At 43.6% G+C, this 16,975-nt stretch overlaps 1 protein-coding gene across 4 annotated transcripts in view; it reads left to right on the forward strand.

Moving 5' to 3' along the window:
* MCF2 (MCF.2 cell line derived transforming sequence) overlaps positions 1-16,975 on the forward strand; it is a 70,888-nt gene that overhangs the window by 31,081 nt on the left and 22,832 nt on the right. For 3 of the 4 annotated variants that reach the window (XM_053374872.1, XM_053374871.1, XM_053374870.1), the window contains 11 exons: positions 1,158-1,274; positions 2,866-3,019; positions 5,670-5,790; positions 6,841-6,955; positions 7,330-7,449; positions 7,900-8,091; positions 10,134-10,325; positions 10,670-10,841; positions 13,773-13,861; positions 15,493-15,581; positions 15,955-16,021. In XM_053374872.1, coding sequence (XP_053230847.1) covers positions 1,158-1,274; positions 2,866-3,019; positions 5,670-5,790; positions 6,841-6,955; positions 7,330-7,449; positions 7,900-8,091; positions 10,134-10,325; positions 10,670-10,841; positions 13,773-13,861; positions 15,493-15,581; positions 15,955-16,021 — 1,428 coding nt within the window. Of the gene's footprint in view, positions 1-1,157; positions 1,275-2,865; positions 3,020-5,665; positions 5,791-6,840; positions 6,956-7,329; positions 7,450-7,899; positions 8,092-10,133; positions 10,326-10,669; positions 10,842-13,772; positions 13,862-15,492; positions 15,582-15,954; positions 16,022-16,975 lie in introns of all 4 variants that reach the window. The other variant, XM_053374868.1, reaches the window with a different exon arrangement.

The following is a 16,975-nucleotide window of genomic DNA, read 5'->3' on the forward strand; positions in this document are numbered from 1 at the left end:
ATACAAATGACAATCACACACACAAGTACAAAACACCAGCCTTGAGCATTTTATGGGCTTTAGAAGATGATGCTAAAAATGGAGGTGAAGTGTTAAATTCATTCATATTTAAAAGCTCTGGCAGGCGTTTATCTGGCGAAGGGGTGGGGCTCCCAACTCGCATCAGCCCCTGGAAGCCTGTCCAATGATCAGGGAGGATGGGAGTTGTAGTTCAACAATATCTGGAGGGCTGCAGGCTCCTGCACCCCTGAATTATAGCTTTAAAGTTGGGGTACATCTGGAGCTCAGAGTTTTTCTGAGTGAGAAGGCTCTGAACAGTACGTTATTTCTCTACCACACATTTGTGTCCCATATTGCAGATTGCTTCCCCAAAGAGCCTGCCTGCCTGCCTGATCTGTATGGCTCTGTCATTGGGCTCTGCCTCTTCTAAAGGAGAGAAACCTTGGACTTTGGCTTGCAATGCATGCTTTCTACCTTGAGCCAGACTCGGCTTTGGGAAGAAGGAAGGAGGAGGGTGCAAACTGAAACATAGCCACCCTTCAAACTTTGCAGTTCTCCAGATTTGGAAATGTAGTTTTCCAGCCAAGTATTGTGTACAAAAATGCATCTACGAAGGCAAAATGCACATTAAAATGCCTGTGTTCATGAAAGCAATATACAACACATGTAACGTTAGGGTAAATTGCTTTGCAAAGGTATGTACATAAGGCGCCGTTGCATACAAATGTGTACATACTTTTGCTTTTTAAAAGTTGCAAACTACTGAGGAAGTCCGGAGAGCTGAACTTAAGAGTAGAAAAACGAGAAATGAAGAGAAACCAAAATGGACAGATCCACCCATCTCTAGTCCCTGTTTAAAGGCATCTGAGTAGTAGGTTGACTAGGTTGCCATCATGTGTTGTTGGGGAAGGCTCCGCAGTTTAACCACACACTGTGTGACAAAGTACTTCCTTTGGTCTGCCTTGAATTTCCAACCTTTCAGTTTCATTGGGTGACCCTGGGCTCTGGAATTTTTGGTTTTGGGGCTGGGGTTGGCTAATTGCAAGGCTGATTAAATGAATACATGTGCTGGCAGTGAAATGACTCCTGCAGAATCAGGAATCTAACCCTGTGAATATTAAGCTACAGGTCTATTTCCCCCTTTTCTCTTCCCCCAGGTTGTAATGCTGAGTTCGGTCAGTGACTTGCTGACATACATTGATGAAAAGCAGTTAACACCTGAATTTGGGGGCACCTTGGAGTATTGCCATAGCGAATGGGTCATCTTCAGAACAGTATGTTCCTCCCATTAATGCTGTTGTAAATGTGTGTGTAATATCTTCTTATATACATAAAAATGTAAGGTCATCATGCTCTGCATTTCACATGCCACGTCAACTGTGGTGTGAGGAACTATAGGTACACCCAGGAGAGTGGCTACGCATGCCTGCAGCAAGGTTTAACAGAGAGGGGAGGCCCTTCACACAGTGGTTTAGCAAGTAAAAGTGTGAAATGCCTCCCCCCTTTAAAAGGGGGTGGAGCTTGAGGAGAGAGGGGTGGGTGTTAGGGCAATGGGCTTGGTGCAAGCTGTGAGGAATAGGGATCAGAGGTAAAGATTCAAGGGAGGGGATTTGGTCATGGAGGGGGAGGCAAAGAGGTATGCAGCATTGGCAAGTGGAGAGAGCAGGTGCCACAGGCTTTAGCATATATGCAAAATTATAACATTCCTTGGGTAATTCTGGACCATGCAACGGGAAGTTCATGAAGTTACCATCCAGGACTCCAGCTCCCACCAGCCTCAGCAAGGACACTAGTCAGAGATGATGGGAGCTGGAGTCTACTAATATCTGGAGTGCAGCATGTTGGCTACCCATGTTAGTACTCTGGCTGCCAGCAGCTTCTCAGGGTCCTGAAGAGAGAAGGGACTTCCCATCATTAGCTACAGTACTAGATCCCTTTTAACTGGAGATCCCTGGGATGTAACCTGGAGTGTTCTGCATGCAAAGTAAATTGCTCTGCCACAGAGCTATGGTGAACTTCAGTCCTTCCAACAACAGCTGAACTCAGTTGTAGGTGTATGTAGGTCCCCTCTATGAACATTCGCTATGTGAAAATTCGCATATCCAAACACAGTACCTGAACTTTGCTATACACACTGCTGATTCAGATATCAGAACAGAGAGCATTTTTTACTTCCTTGTTTGCCTTTCGCTGGTTGGCTGAGGGAGGGAGAGTGATCAGACAAACCAGAGATAAACTTTTCTGGGTTCTCCTGTGGTTTCCTGAGGATTTCTTTGGCTTTTGGGTGGGGTCAAAATTCCTTGGTCAGGAACACATTAGAATTTACCCTTTAGCAATCAGTGGAATTGCTCACCTAATGAACGATTTCCATAGAATGCATTGTGTTCAGTTAGCAGGACATGCTCGTGTACAAAGCTCATCATCTCACCACTTATATACCCAACCAATCACTGCACTTTGCAGGAGAGGGCCTTCTCCTGCAGGTACCATATCACCAGGAGGTGCATGTTGTGTGGAAATCACACCTTTAGTGTGGCAGCACCTGCCATTTGGAAGCCCCCTCGTCTGAAAGTCTCCATTATCTGTTTATGCCTACGGAACACCTTGGTTTTCTAAACATCCTTTAAAGTGCAGATTTGTTTTTATTCCAGTCTATACCTGTATTGGACCTGAATTTGTTCTGTATTGGACCTGAATATGTTTTTATTACCGATGCTTTTTTGTTGTCCATTGCAAATCCACCAGGGGAAGCAATTCCTAAATGAAAATAAGCAACTATATAAATAAATACCTCACTGCTGCTTTTATCAGGCTTAAGCACCAAGCGGCATGCCAAGCTGATTAACAGAAAACTTTCTCCCCCAGGCCATAGAAAGCTTTGCACTAACAGTGAAGGAAATTGCCCAGATGTTGCAATCCTTTGGCATGGAGCTGGCAGAAACAGAGCTCCCAGATGATGCCTACTCAATTGAACGCATCCTGGCACTGCGCACAGAGAAATACTATCAGCTGAAGGCAAGTTGCATCCAAAACTACCTGATCCTGTGAAAAACTTTGGTCACCTCCAGACTCGATAACTGTTTTGCTGGAAGGGTTCAATCCCATACTGGAGATTTAGGTTTGCACAATTAGAGTAAAGCACTGGTGCAGGTGTGGGAAGCAATTCTAGACTTTTTTTGGGGCGGGACTCAATTGCACACTAGTATAAGCGTCTAGGAAGATCCTGCTGGATCAGGCCAATGGCCCTTCTAGTCCAGCATCCTGTTCTCACAGCGGCCAACCAGATGCCCCCAAGAGAAACCGGAAAGCAGGACCTGAGCATAATAAGAGCACTCTTCCCTCCCCTGGTTTCCAGCGACTGGTATTCAGAACCATTACTACCTCTGACCATAGACCAAATTCAGTTTGCATTTAGATGTGAAGGGGTTCTCCAACTAACCTAGTTCCCTAGCAGGTGTTGGGCGGGGTGAGCATCATATAATCTCCACACAAACAACTATTCAATAAACAGGTTGGGATGTCAGGGAGGAAATGACATTTCACTGTCCTGCTTTCCTTTCCTTGCTTTTGCCCCTGTGCTATGGTATATGTTATGTACTGAGTTGAATAGAATCCAAACTGCAGCAGTCTGATTGGTCCTAGAAAAATAGGATCCAAAAGGCAGCAGTCTGATTGGTCCTAGAACAATAGGATTCAGAATGCAGCAGTCTGATTGGTCCTAGAACAATGCAGCAGTATGATTGGTTGGCAGGAACCACCCAATCATGCTCCAGATAGAAGTGAATCCACAACCTGATTGGCTTACAGTAGAATTCCGGAATTAGCCAATCATGTGCAGCCCATTGTGTAAATAATGTATATAAAGCAGATACTTTGAGGGGACATTCATTCATTCCTCCTCACCACTATGAGCTGAATAAAGAGCATGAAATCACTTTGCGACTCTGAGTATATTTCAGTATATTATTGTCCTGGAATCACTATTTGCTAGCTAAAGGCTGCCATGTTTGATGGGTGGAGGAAGGGACAAGGAAATCCAGTCCATTCATCAAAGCAATTCTTCAGCGCAATTATTTTACTCCTGCTCAAACTGATGTGCATCTATCTTATTAATCCTGCCATTTCAAAGTGATTGATCGTGATTTCTTAAACTAGGTGTCTCAGCCCTAGCTATCATTGTTTGTTTCTTATTTCTACAACTTCAGAAAGGCACATGGTACATACAAAGTTTCATAAGCAAATATTGCATTAACTTCTGTCCCCTTAGACCTTACACTCTGCCTAGAATTACAGAGTAGGAAATAGTGTTGCCAGTTCTGACTCTGAACTCTGTATAGAGATCTTGCCTCAACTATAGCATCTCTAACCAGGGACTCGCGGAAGGGGGGAATCGATTCAGTTCTCATTGGAAGGTGAAACTACCTAATTTGCAGTTTCCAAGACAAAACACAACCTTCAAAATTCACAGTTCTCTGGATTTTGCATTGTGGTTCCCCAATCAAGTAATATAGACCAAAATGCACATGTCAGAGTAAAGTATGCATATAATTGTATGTATAAAACAGCAAACAAAAATTGTGTTATATTAGGGGAAACGGCTTAACAAAAATGTGTGTATTTGTCCAAACTGTATACAAAAATGTGATTATTATTATTGAACTAAAACTTGGACAGATTTTCAGTTTGCTGCAGAAATGTGAAGAACTGAATTTAAGATTGGGAAAATGAGAAACCGAGAGAAAGTGACAGATTCAGCCATCCCTGTCCCTGACAGCTTGTGGCTTCAGTACCTCCAATGAAGGAGAGTCCACCAGCTCTCTCAAAGGAGTATTTTCTAAGGTCAAATGGCTCATACCATTGGGAATGTTTTCCTAATGTTGAGTCTCTTAATACGGGTATTGATAGACCTGCATCACATCCAGCAGTTGTGGTATGTTTCAGGTACACAACAGAGCAGTCATGATGGATCAAAATGGATGGTGCAGCACCATGTTTGTGTCTCTTCCATAGAAGCTGCTTGGACCTTTGTGCACATATCTGCTTCTTTACATAAGGCTGATGGAGAGCTTGGCATTATGTTTAGAGCAGCCATGATACCTAAACCAAAGTGAGAGCAAACCAGCTCTGGAAGTGTGCCTAAGTTTGCTGTGGGGGGACTGCTTATACAGCAGGCAGGGTCCCAGTTGCTCATTTCTCCATCTATGATTTTTGTGGGTCCACTCACACAAACAGTAAAATTGATGGGGAAATACAATGGAAGAGTCCAGCCCCCTGGTCCTGTTGCTGATCAGTATAAAACACATATTCAGTTTTTATTAGGTGGTTCTAGTTCTCAATATTTCTAGTTATGGCCTTTAGAACAACAGAGGTCAAATCTGCTCCATCTTCTGCATGACAGCCCCACCATATATTTGAAGACCATGTCTTCCCTTAGTCTTCTCTTCTGCAAACTAAATATACCCAGGGACAGGTGAGGTGGAGCAAGGGACTGATCTGAGCAGGTGCAAGTGCAGATGTGTTGTAGATTTGATTCCAGCTGAGGGTTGGGTTCAGAGGGCTCCTTTTGGAATTGTGATCCTTGACACCTCATTGAGTTGGAAATGGAAGACCACCATGGTGGTTCTGGTGACATATTAATCAGCAGTGCTTATTATACACGCTGCAGGAAGATATTACGACAGTGACCAAAGAAGGAAACATGCTTCTGTGTAGTTTAGAGGAACCTGACATGGATGAACCTGACAAAGAGGAACCACAGGAGAGATCTGGTGACTGGGAGACTGTCAACCGGTGAGCATATTGAATATCATGCACATTTTAAAAGCTGTTGACTAGGATCACTGTATAGAAACATAAGATGAACCCTGTTGGATCATGCCAATGACCTATCTAGTCCAGCATCCTGTTCTCACAGTGGCCAAGCAGATGCCTGTTGGGAACCCATAAGAAGGACCAGAATATAAGAGCACTCTCTGCTCCTGAGGTTTCCTGCAAAACAATGCACAGGAGAACTTAAGGATAAAGGCTATCAATGACTGCTAGCCACAATGGCTGGGTACTATGTTCCAAGCCCTACCTGGAGATGCTGGGAATTGAACCTAGAACCTTCTGCATGTGGAAGCCCTACCACCGAGCAATAGCTCTTTCCCCCCAAAATACGAACAGGAAATTATCTTTATACAGTCCATCTAGCTTAGTGTTGTCTGTGATGGTTGGAAGATACTCTTCCATTCCTGTTGGGGAAGAAAGCAGCCATGTGCCTGGGGTCAAGTAAGCAGCCCATTAGAGTGCATTCCCACCCTCCCCCCAGCAATGGCAAAAGTTATGGGGGGCAAGCAGGCAAGCCACCACCTTGGATACAACCTCTTCTTCTCTGTGTGCAATGGAAACATCCTCACCTGTCTTGCACCTGTGCCACCTCTGAATGGGACAGCCTTCTTTTCCCTTGGACAAGCTACAATTTGTTCCCTGGTGAAAGGAGGTTGCAGCAACACCTAAGGGTTGTTTGTGGGGAGTGGGGGCTTGGCAAAGTACCTTGGTGGATTCTGGAGTTTCCAGTCCTCAGCAGTCCAAATAGGCATTGGGTGGCTGGAGTCCATTTAAATTTCTGATGATGCCACATCCGGGACATTGTGTGAAATCTAAAAGGTGCCTGCTTTTTTCTTTTTCTTTTTAAGAGGTTGAGCTCTTTGTAAAAATGTCTTTTTTTAATGGCTTGGGACCACTTGGTAGAAATGCAGTTGAGGGTTTTTTATTGTTTTTATTAATGATTTTCTTTTATTAATGATTTTATTAATGATTTAATGGATAACTAAATCGGCTCCCTCTTGTGAAAAAAAGGTTGCTTGCACAGTTACATGAAATGGAAATTGCTTTTGATGGATTCTGGGAGAAACATCAGCTGAAGATGGAGCAGTATTTGCAGCTTTGGAAATTCGAGCAACATTTCCAAGAGGTAGGATGAGATCCCCATCCCATCAGTCTTGGGTAAGAAACTATTGCTGGCGTTTTTTAATATTCATTCGACCCACACAGTAGCTTTCAACTACTGTGTGCTTGAAAGGTATAGAGGACCTTTTCCCCCTGCGAAGGGCCTTTGATCTGCAGGAGAAGTCATGGGGGGCGTGGCTCCTTTGATGTTTGGAGAAGACCACCCCCGCCACCCCCATTCTCTGCTTGCTTAGCTTCAGATGTCTTCCTTGCTCAAATACAACGCAACACTTTTCAAGTGAAAACAGAGCAAAGAGGGATGTGTAGACCACACTGTGCTTTAAATAATATTGTGCCCCTCCTGTTTTTGTTTTTGACAAAATTTCCTCTTCCTTTTAGCTCAGTAAAGCCATTGAATTTTTAATGGAGAAGCAAAGGGAGCTGCAAGATACTGGAGATAATGTCTCTCAAGTAAAACAGAGGGTGTTGGATCTGGAAAACTTGAACAAAATGGCACAGGTGAGAGCGCCATCCAGTTGGTGTCAGTGAGGAACAGCCATCCTAACCCACCTGGAGCAGGGATGGGGAGGTGTTCCATGGTGCTGTACTACAGCTTTCAAGACCCCTGACTATTGGCCAGGATGGCTGGAGGTGGGGGGCACTCTGACATCTCTTCACCAGATGACACAAGGGACAAAAGTTGGCAGAGCAACAACTGTAAGCGTTGCCTTTGTGCAGTAGGCTGCTTTCTCTCACATTTTTCCTCCATCCTCACAAGCAAGGGCATGATCAGAGTTCAAGGACACATTCCAGCCAGGAAAGAACGTTCAAAGAGGCTGTGAAGTAGGGACAGTGTGTGACTGGGGAGAGAAGGTGTTGCCTGGGAAGAGCTTTGAGGGCTAGATAGAGAGGCCTCACACAGTCTAGATATATAACTTCTACCCCCTCTTTTATTTGGATGTTACACAGGAGTTGACAGGGAAGGCTCAGGTTGTGATCCTTCATGGGCACCAGTTGGCAACCAACCACCACTACGCCCTCAACTTGATCTGCCAGCAGTGTAATGAGCTGCGGCACCATTCGGATATCTTGCTGGAGGAGATCAAAAGGAAGCACAACCAGCTCCAAAGAACCTTGGACCTTCTCACTTCTCTGCAGCAGGTAATGTCGAGAGGTGGGCCTCCAGACACAGTGAATGAATGACAGAGCGTTGCTTTCAGAGTCCAACTCTGCATGGCAAAGGATGGAGCTGTGCATCTGCTGTGATCTTGCAGGAGGGCAGGATGGGCTACTAGCCACAGAACCCCAGTTTTAATTTACAAGTTTGCAAGTGTGGGAGTGAAACCTTCTCGAAATTAAAGAAGCCAGAGGGAAGGCTAAATAGCATTTCTGAGGCTTCAGTGTCCCAGATAGCTCCTTCCTCTTCCCCAGAATAGATAATGTAGAAGAAGATGAAATTATACTATTGCATCATCCTGGATTGTGGAGTTGACTTCTTGTTGGTTCAGGATTCTAATTTTGTAGGCCAGGAGCAGGGAACCTCCAATCTGGAGCCTAATTAGGTGTCCTTATTTGGCCCAGCCATGCCCATCAATGATACCAGCTGTGGCACAGGCAAAGACATGGCTGGAATGAAAGGGTGTTTTTGTATGTTCGTTTTTGCTGATACTGCTGATCCTGCACAGCTCTATGGAAAGATCTATGCATGCCACTTTGCCAGCCTTGACAGTTGGCTACTCACTGGGGTGTTCAAAGTGGGATGCCTTTGCCTGCACAGTTGATTTCAAACCACACAGGCTGCCTGTTAAATGTCAAGAGACAGGGGAGATCAGGACCACAGGCCTTGGGGCTTGCAGGGGAAGTGGTAGAAATTGTCAAGATCCGGTCTGATCTGGCCAAGGCAAGGCAGATCAGGACCCTGGACAGGTCTCATAGGAAATTGCAGGCTGAGCTGCAGAAGATGTTGCTCTGCTGTGGACCCCCCCCCCGCCCGTACGTTGTGCGCCCATCTCACTCTATAGGCCGGGGGGCCAGCGCTGTCCGGAGACACTTCCGGGTCACGTGGCCAGCGTGACAAGCTGCATCTGGTGAGCCAGCGCAGCACACGGAACGCCGTTTACCTTCCCGCTAGTAAGCGGTCCCTATTTATCTACTTGCACCCGGGAGTGCTTTCGAACTGCTAGGTTGGCAGGCGCTGGGACCGAGCGACGGGAGCGCACCCTGCTGCGGGGATTCGAACCGCTGACCTTTCGATCGGCTAGTCCTAGGCGCTGAGGCTTTAACCCCCAGCGCCACCCGCGTCCCTTCTGCTGTGGACCAGAGGCATTTAAATGCTGCCTTTCCACAGTGAACTCCGTGCCCAAAGCAGCCTGTAACAAACAATCAGTCATCAAAAGCTTTAGGGTGGGGGAGAGAAGTCAGTTTACAAAACATATTCAATAAATTCAAAGTGGACAAAAAATGTAAACAATTAGCAAATTCAATATAACAAAGAAAAATAGACTTGGGGGTTTATTTTTATTTTTTGGTGTTGTATTTTGGAATTTAATTAACAAATAAGTTCCAACTGCTGCTGCAGGTCTTACTGGTCTCCAAGAAGCCTCAGCTCTGCAAGAAACCTCAGGGGGTCTTCTCATGTGGCTAGCTGAGTTGTAGCTGGCTCCCTTTTCTGTCCTCCATAGACCGACAACAGCACTTGGGAAACGCTTGGGAATCCTGGAAGTTCTGGCTGCTTTTGCAGGTCTTATGGCCTAGCAGTACTCAGACTTACAGACTGGACCTTCTCTTCCACTGCCCCTCCCTTTAAGAGCTCATAGCTGATTCTGCAATTGCATGTCAAAGCATGGCTGTGGAACAGGAGAAGCTATGGAGGAGTCACCCTCACAGAGAATGATATAAGAGCCACCTCTTCTGTCTAGGACAGTGTAGGAGGTCTCCTTAATAAGGGTGACCCGTGATTTTCCTGGCACTGGATGCAAAGCACATGATGACAACAATGCAGCAGAATAAGAGGGTTAGGCAGTTGCTGGAGCTGGTTGGAAGAGGACATTGGAGACAAAACTTCCACCTTGAATCTCCTCCTGTCCTCTAAGCCTGTTCATAACAGATGGGAGAGGGGAAGTCCACTGCTGCCTACAGACTGCCAGTTGGTCGTTACCCTAGGCATGACCACCAACCTGTTCCTACTCATGTTTTTTCACCAGGCCCTGGAGTGCTGCGATGAAGGAGCCTACCTTCTAGCCAACCAGCAGATGGATAAATGCCAGTCTCGAGAAGGTGCCCAGAAAGCTCTCCAAGACATAGAGAATTTCCTTGAGAGTTCTTCGCTGCATTTATATGCTGATCCACAAACCCTGTACTCTGACTTTGAGCCCATCTTAACTCCTGAACTAAAGGTAGGCCCGTGGTAGAGGAATCACATTCGTGCTGGCCATGATAGCAAGAGCTCCGCTACACAGTGTGCTAGCCTTGAATCCAACAATCTGAAAATACTGGAGCAATTAAGCTTGTTGGCCTAGGCTGGGGTTGCCTCCCAGGCTTTACGCCAAAGTGGGTTCCTGACTCTTATGGAGGCTTCCAGATTAGAGCTGATCACTAGCCTGAACTACTAGGAGATCCAATATTGTGTCTCAAACTGACCTCCGCTTCACAGGAGCTAGGCTTGATCAAACACCCGTGATATGTGACAAGCCAATTCTGCAAGATTTGCTTATGGGGTTTTCCTTTTTGGAATCTGCAGGCTCGGATACAAATGGTCCAGATGAAGCTTGAGAATGTGCGGAGCATGTTCGAGAACAGGCAGGCTTGCTTCAAAAAGCTAGCGGACAAACAAGCACGCCCTGTGCAGCTGGTAGCCCCACGGCCAGAAAACCCACCCCGGTCGAAATCTCCTTTGTTTTCCCCCAAACATGGTAACCTGCTTTTAAAGTTACGTCATTCAGAAATGTTCATTAGGTAACCGTGGGGAAGATGGAATGAGAATGGGCTTGAGAATGTTGTAGATTTCTTTGTATGTGTGAACAGAGAGTGAAGCTAGCAGTGGAGGGCACCAACAAGTCTTTTCCTTCTCTAGTCCTCAGAGCTGTTTTGCAAGTGTGTTCTTTAAGTACCCTGCAGTGTCTTCAAAAAATAACTCAAACTGATTGTTATTTATATCTCTTGTAGCCTCCACTTCATATAGTATGGAGGGAATTCCTTTTGCAATCTGAATTATTCATCTGTATTGCACTTTTAATATGTGACTGCTTTCTGCCCGCTCTTTACATAATGGGAGACATAAGTGTGCAGTGTGATTGCTGGAGAGGAACTTCTGCTTGAAGATTTTAGACGTCTTCTAAAGGAGGACTACTGGGACGCGGGTGGTGCTGTGGGTTAAACCACAAAGCCTAGGGCTTGCTGATCAGAAGGTCGGCAGTTCGAATCCCCGCGACGGGGTGAGCTCCCGTTGCTCGGTCCCTGCTCCTGCCAACCTAGCAGTTCAAAAGCATGTCAAAGTGCAAGTAGATAAATAGGTACTGCTCCGGTGGGAAGGTAAACAGCATTTCTGTGTGCTGTTCTGGCTCGCCAGAAGCGGCTTAGTCATGCTGGCCCCATGACCCAGAAGCTGTACGCCAGCTCCCTCGGCCAATAAAGCGAGATGAGCGCCGCAACCCCAGAGTCGGCCACGACTGGACCTAATGGTCAGGGGTCCCTTTACCTTAAAGGAGGACTACATTCCTCTAGGTGCTCCAGCTACAGTACAGGACAGCTCTCAGGCAAAGTGTTTTGGTTTGCAGGTGGCCCTCCAAGGCTGTTCACATGTTACATTCAATGAGTAAACAATCCATGTACACAAATATTTGAGCTGTACATTTATGCACTTATTCACATGTGACATTCAACGATAACACAGGTGGAATCTAGACACATATAAAAAACGTTGCGAAAATGCTTTTTTTATATAAAAAAAAGTTTTGAAAAATATATTGAATTTGCCCTAAGCTCACCCTCGCCATCTAGTGTCACATTTGTATAATGCACTTAAAACACACCTAAGCTGTGCAAATCTGCAAGTGTAACACTCTTTCATATAAATAGTTATACATTCATAGACAGCTTGTACCTGTGTTCAGTGTAACGTGTGAACAAGACATTCTGATTTCTGTAATCTCAGACTGTCAGCAGAAATGATCATTTTATTGAACCCCCTGGGAGCTGTCATTTGTGCTCAGCAAACCACTGGTTGCCCAGCCCAAACTGGGATTGTACTATTTATGTATTTGGTATATGCTAATTTAGGGTTTCTCCCAGTTAACATCCTTAGGGACCTCTCACAGAAGTGCTGCCTGTCATTTTAAGAGCTTGTAGGCAGCAGGGCAAATGCAGTTTAAACCCTCTACCTTATTTTGGAGTTTTCTTTCTGATGATGCTGTCCGACATCAATGAGACCTTGTGGAAGTAGTAATGTTGTAACCGTTTTATTTTTGCAACAGCGCAGTTTGAAGATGGGGCAGCTTCTCTTCATATCTGTTTGCATTCTTCTGCGTCTGTTTTTCTCCCAACATCCTTTGCCCATTACTTCATTAAAGGTGCTTCTTCTATCTAACGGATATTCAACACTTATCTATGTCAATAAAATTAGATACTGTTCCTTTTCTTCCTCAGTTGCATCTTCTCCTGGAAAGGATCTCCATCGCCTTTCCTTTGAGGGGCCTTATTTTAGATTCTTTTTAACATAGAAAATATATATGGTTAGATTTTATAGGAAATATGTGTATTAAAGGACTTGGGCTGGGTAGAGTGATATGTGGAACCTTATCAGTATTTCCACCCTTCCGTTATATCCAGAAATCCTTTCAGTGTGGCCCAGCTGCATTATGAGTTTAAAGCAGTTTTATACCACTCTAAACAGACATCATGGCTACCCTCAAAGAATCCCGGGAATTGTAGTTTTTTAGGAGTGTTTCTAAATGATAGATAGATAGATAGATAGATAGATAGATAGATAGATAGATGATAGATAGATAGATAGATAGATGATTGATAGATAGATAGATAGATAGATAGATGCTAGCTCCACAACAATATGGTGGCTTGATGGTGCAGGTTTGTGTGGGAAATTTAATTACCCAAGAAATGCCATCAAAGCAGGATATAGCACATTATCTGTTGTTTAATAAAATATTATTAGCCACTCTTCTTTTTTGTGGGGGGGGGGGCTTTTGGAGTGAAAAGAGGTATATAAAGGAATAATAATAATAATAGATCTCAGAGTTATGTACAAAATAAGTCAAATAGTGGCCAGCTTAACGACAGTCAAGAGTAGTGACATTTAAATAGTCCATATGTAGCCACTTCAATGGGTCTACTCCGAGTAGGATATAACCCAATGCCCTGTGATCTGCAGAGAATGGTGGTATGCAAATTTAATAAAAAATAAAAATACAACTTGAAGAGGCAGTAAAGCAAAATAGGATGCTTCAGACCTTTTCCTGATAACTTGTCAGATTATGAATTTTTAACTTTTAATCTCAGATTTTGTTCATTTCAAATTCTGTGTGATTACTTAGTAAAATAATTCTTTTGTTTCCTAAACGCCATTTATTTATTTTCAAATCTTTTGTTATAATTAATAGTTCCCCCCAGTAACTTTTTTTTCTCTATTAAAATGTTTCATCCTGTTTGTTAAAACATGTGTGCACACAGGAACACACTCACATCTATTTTGTTTCCAGCATTAACTAACTGAACATATCTACCTTTTAAACAGGTGGTGTAATGTAGTTTAATGTAATTCCTTTGCACAAAAGTAATCTGTAACTTGTAGACTATAATCTGTCCTTCTTCTTTTTCTTATGTCCAAGGTGTAGATTTTAATTCCAGTTTGAAATTTTCATTTGATATCTCACTGCCTGGGAAGAAGACTTCAAGGAAATCTCAAAGTTCCCGCAAGGTAGGTGATTAAAAATGTTTAAGTACAAGTGTGATATCCACAAAATCAATGTGGAATGGTCCTATTCCGTGTTTCTACCTGCCATCCAAACAGCCGTGCCTTTTCTAAGGGGCTCCATTCCATTCCTCACCAACTTCAGTCTCCCTACTTGCAATAGATGCTGAGCACTCTAAGGACACTGAACATGATCTATCCTTGTCGTGCTTTTTTAGGTCCCCTCCTCCTTAAACCATTGATTCCTCTCTGTTGTTCATGGTTGGTGCTGTTTTGGCTACATACCACAGTCAAAGGAATGACTTTGAGGGAAATCCTGCATACCATTAACAAAGTGCTCCTCAAACCACATATTTTCATGCAGCATTGACACTCCTTGTCCAGAACAAGCATAAAAAACAAGATGGACGGGAGACCACATAGCTAAAATGTGTAAATGGGACAGAAGTTTTATCAGTGCAATCTTATGCCTACTCACTTGCCCGGTTCAGACGAAATGCCCAAACCAAGCTTTAAATTAGTGCTACATAAACTAACCTGGATAAGCCGTTGGATCATGGCTCATTGATCCTTTGGTATGGCTTGGAGATCGGAAGCATTTTCCTCCGAGTGTAAACTAACCACAATTTGTTGCTGAATCCAGTCTGGGGTGTGGAAGTTGTTTTAAACTATGGTTTATTTAACAATCTTGGTTCAGAAACCATGGTTTGATCTTCTCTTGTTTCAAAGAGCCGGAGTTTAAGCTAACAATAGCTTAGAGTGGGCTGCTTTAGGCAGTGGTTTGTTTAAATTAGGAAGCAGATACTTCTAGTCCTTGAGTCTGTGCGAGGGGAAGAGAGGGGAAGGAGATGAGCAAGCTTACTCAAGCTTATTCATGTAGCACTAAACTTTGGTTTAGGTCACAGAACATGACCAACAAATAGAAGTCAAAGAGGGCTGGGTGGGTAGGGGCTACATTTGTCCCAGGGCTGGAGTTCCCCATCCCTTGCTTACTGTCTAGAATCTGACACAGGAGAGTCAACAGAAGAAGGGGAAGGAAATAGTGGTGCACAAACCAGGCCATATTCTTCCATCCTGCTACTATTTCCTTCCTCTTCTTCTGTTGACTCTCCTGTGTCAGATTCTAGACAGTAAGCAAGGGATGGGGAACTCCAGACCTGGGACCAAATGTAGCCCCTACCCACCCAGCCCTCTTTGACTCCTATTTGTTGGTCATGCTCTGTGACCTCCTTGTCTACTTTTGCCTAGGGGCAATAAATCCTTGATCAGTAATTATGCTTATTACATGCTTGGAAACCTCTGGCTTTTTACATTGCTGGAATGTTGCATAATGTACAAAGGTGAAAATCACATCTGTTGCTCTGCTCCCCCTTTTTTTGCCTCTGGCTACACTTTTATTTCTTTTTGCCTCCAACTGCAGTTGTGTGGCCACCATAAAGTTGTCCTCTGGGGAATGAGGCTCCCATGCTGCAAAAGGTTCCTCTAGCAGCGATGTACCCCACTAGTACATTGCAAAATGCAAGTTCACGTTTAGGGCAGCACAGGAATCATTTTAAAATAGCAGGCTTCAAGTTGCCACTTCAAAGCTTTTTTTATTATTATTTTTCCTCTTCCTAAAGCATATTGTTTCCCTCCAGATTGAAGTGATGCACGATTATCAGGAGAAAAGGAATTCGCTGCAGTTGTGCATATCAGAAAGTGAAGACAGTTTAGACATATTGAAAAGGTATTCTTCACCCCCTTTTTAATCCACCAACTTCTTTACTAGTCATGCAAACAAACCCTGATTTGTGCTTGGGAAAGTTCTCTGTTCCTTTTACTCAAAGCATTCAAAGAACGACCTTGGCCTTGCTGTGATGATTAGGCCTCATCCAAAGCAAAATGTACGTCCCTTCAGTGGGGTGGGGGGTGAGGAATAACCAGGCTTTACTCTCACCCTTTCAAGCACATCTTTGTAACATGAGGACTAGAATATTTATGTTTTTCTTCCTCCAATAAATTCTTGCACATTTAGAAAGCACATGCTACTGTTTTTCCTCAGCTCTTTGTGGAATTTCTACATGTACCCAACCTTGATTCCCCCCCCTTCTTCATTTTAGCTATGTGATAAACGAGCTTATAGAAACTGAGCGGGTTTACGTTGAGGAGTTGTTCACCATTTTGATGGTAAGTGTGCCTTTGTTTCTTCTTGCTTCACCCTTAGATGTATCTGGGATACTTATTTTACTTCTGTATCTGACTGCAAGTAAGCTAGATGCTAACAGAAGCGCAGGATGAGGAGGAATTCAGTTTTGTGCACGTTTTAGCCTAATTCACACTTCCTGAAGCAATACACAAACCAAAATGCATCTGCCCTTAGAAAGTCAAACTTCTCTGTATTTGGCAATACAGTTATCCAACCAAATAATGCGTACAAAAATGTTGATATATGATTTTTTTTAAAAAAATGATTTCATATTTGTATTCCAGCAACAATGCTGATCTCAATGCAGCTCACAATAAAAATAGCATTAATATTTTCAAGACAAAGCTACAATTGTGGTAATCATATTAAAAACAAAATAGCATACAAATAAGGCAAAAACAAATTCATCAAACAATTAATATAATTATATACATTAGGATTAAATATGCAAAAAACGTGTTAGGAGAAAGTTGTGCATACAAAATTGATGAACATTGAAATATGCATACAGTGGTACCTCGGTTTAAGTACTTAATTCGTTCCAGAGGTCCGTTCTTAACCTGAAACTGTTCTTACACTGAAGCACCACTTTAGCTAATGGGGCCTCCCACTGCCGCCGTGCCGCCAGAGCACGAATTCTGTTCTCATCCTGAAGCAAAGTTCTTAACCTGAAGCACTATTTCTGGGCTAGCGGAGTCTAACCTGAAGCGTACGTAACCTGAAGTGTATGTAACCCGAGGTACCAATGTATTAGACAGTATCACATGCAGAAATAAATTTGTATAATGGGAGAAATGCCCACTAGATGCTGATAAATTTTCATGAGGACTTTTTACTTTAAAAAATAAATAAATGCAAACTGATGTGAAAATGTGGGGAACTGAACTTAATAACGGGAAAGATTTGAAACTGAGCAAAACCAAAATTGACAGATC

This window comes from Podarcis raffonei, chromosome Z, assembly GCF_027172205.1.
Source record: "Podarcis raffonei isolate rPodRaf1 chromosome Z, rPodRaf1.pri, whole genome shotgun sequence".
NCBI lineage: Eukaryota > Metazoa > Chordata > Lepidosauria > Squamata > Lacertidae > Podarcis > Podarcis raffonei.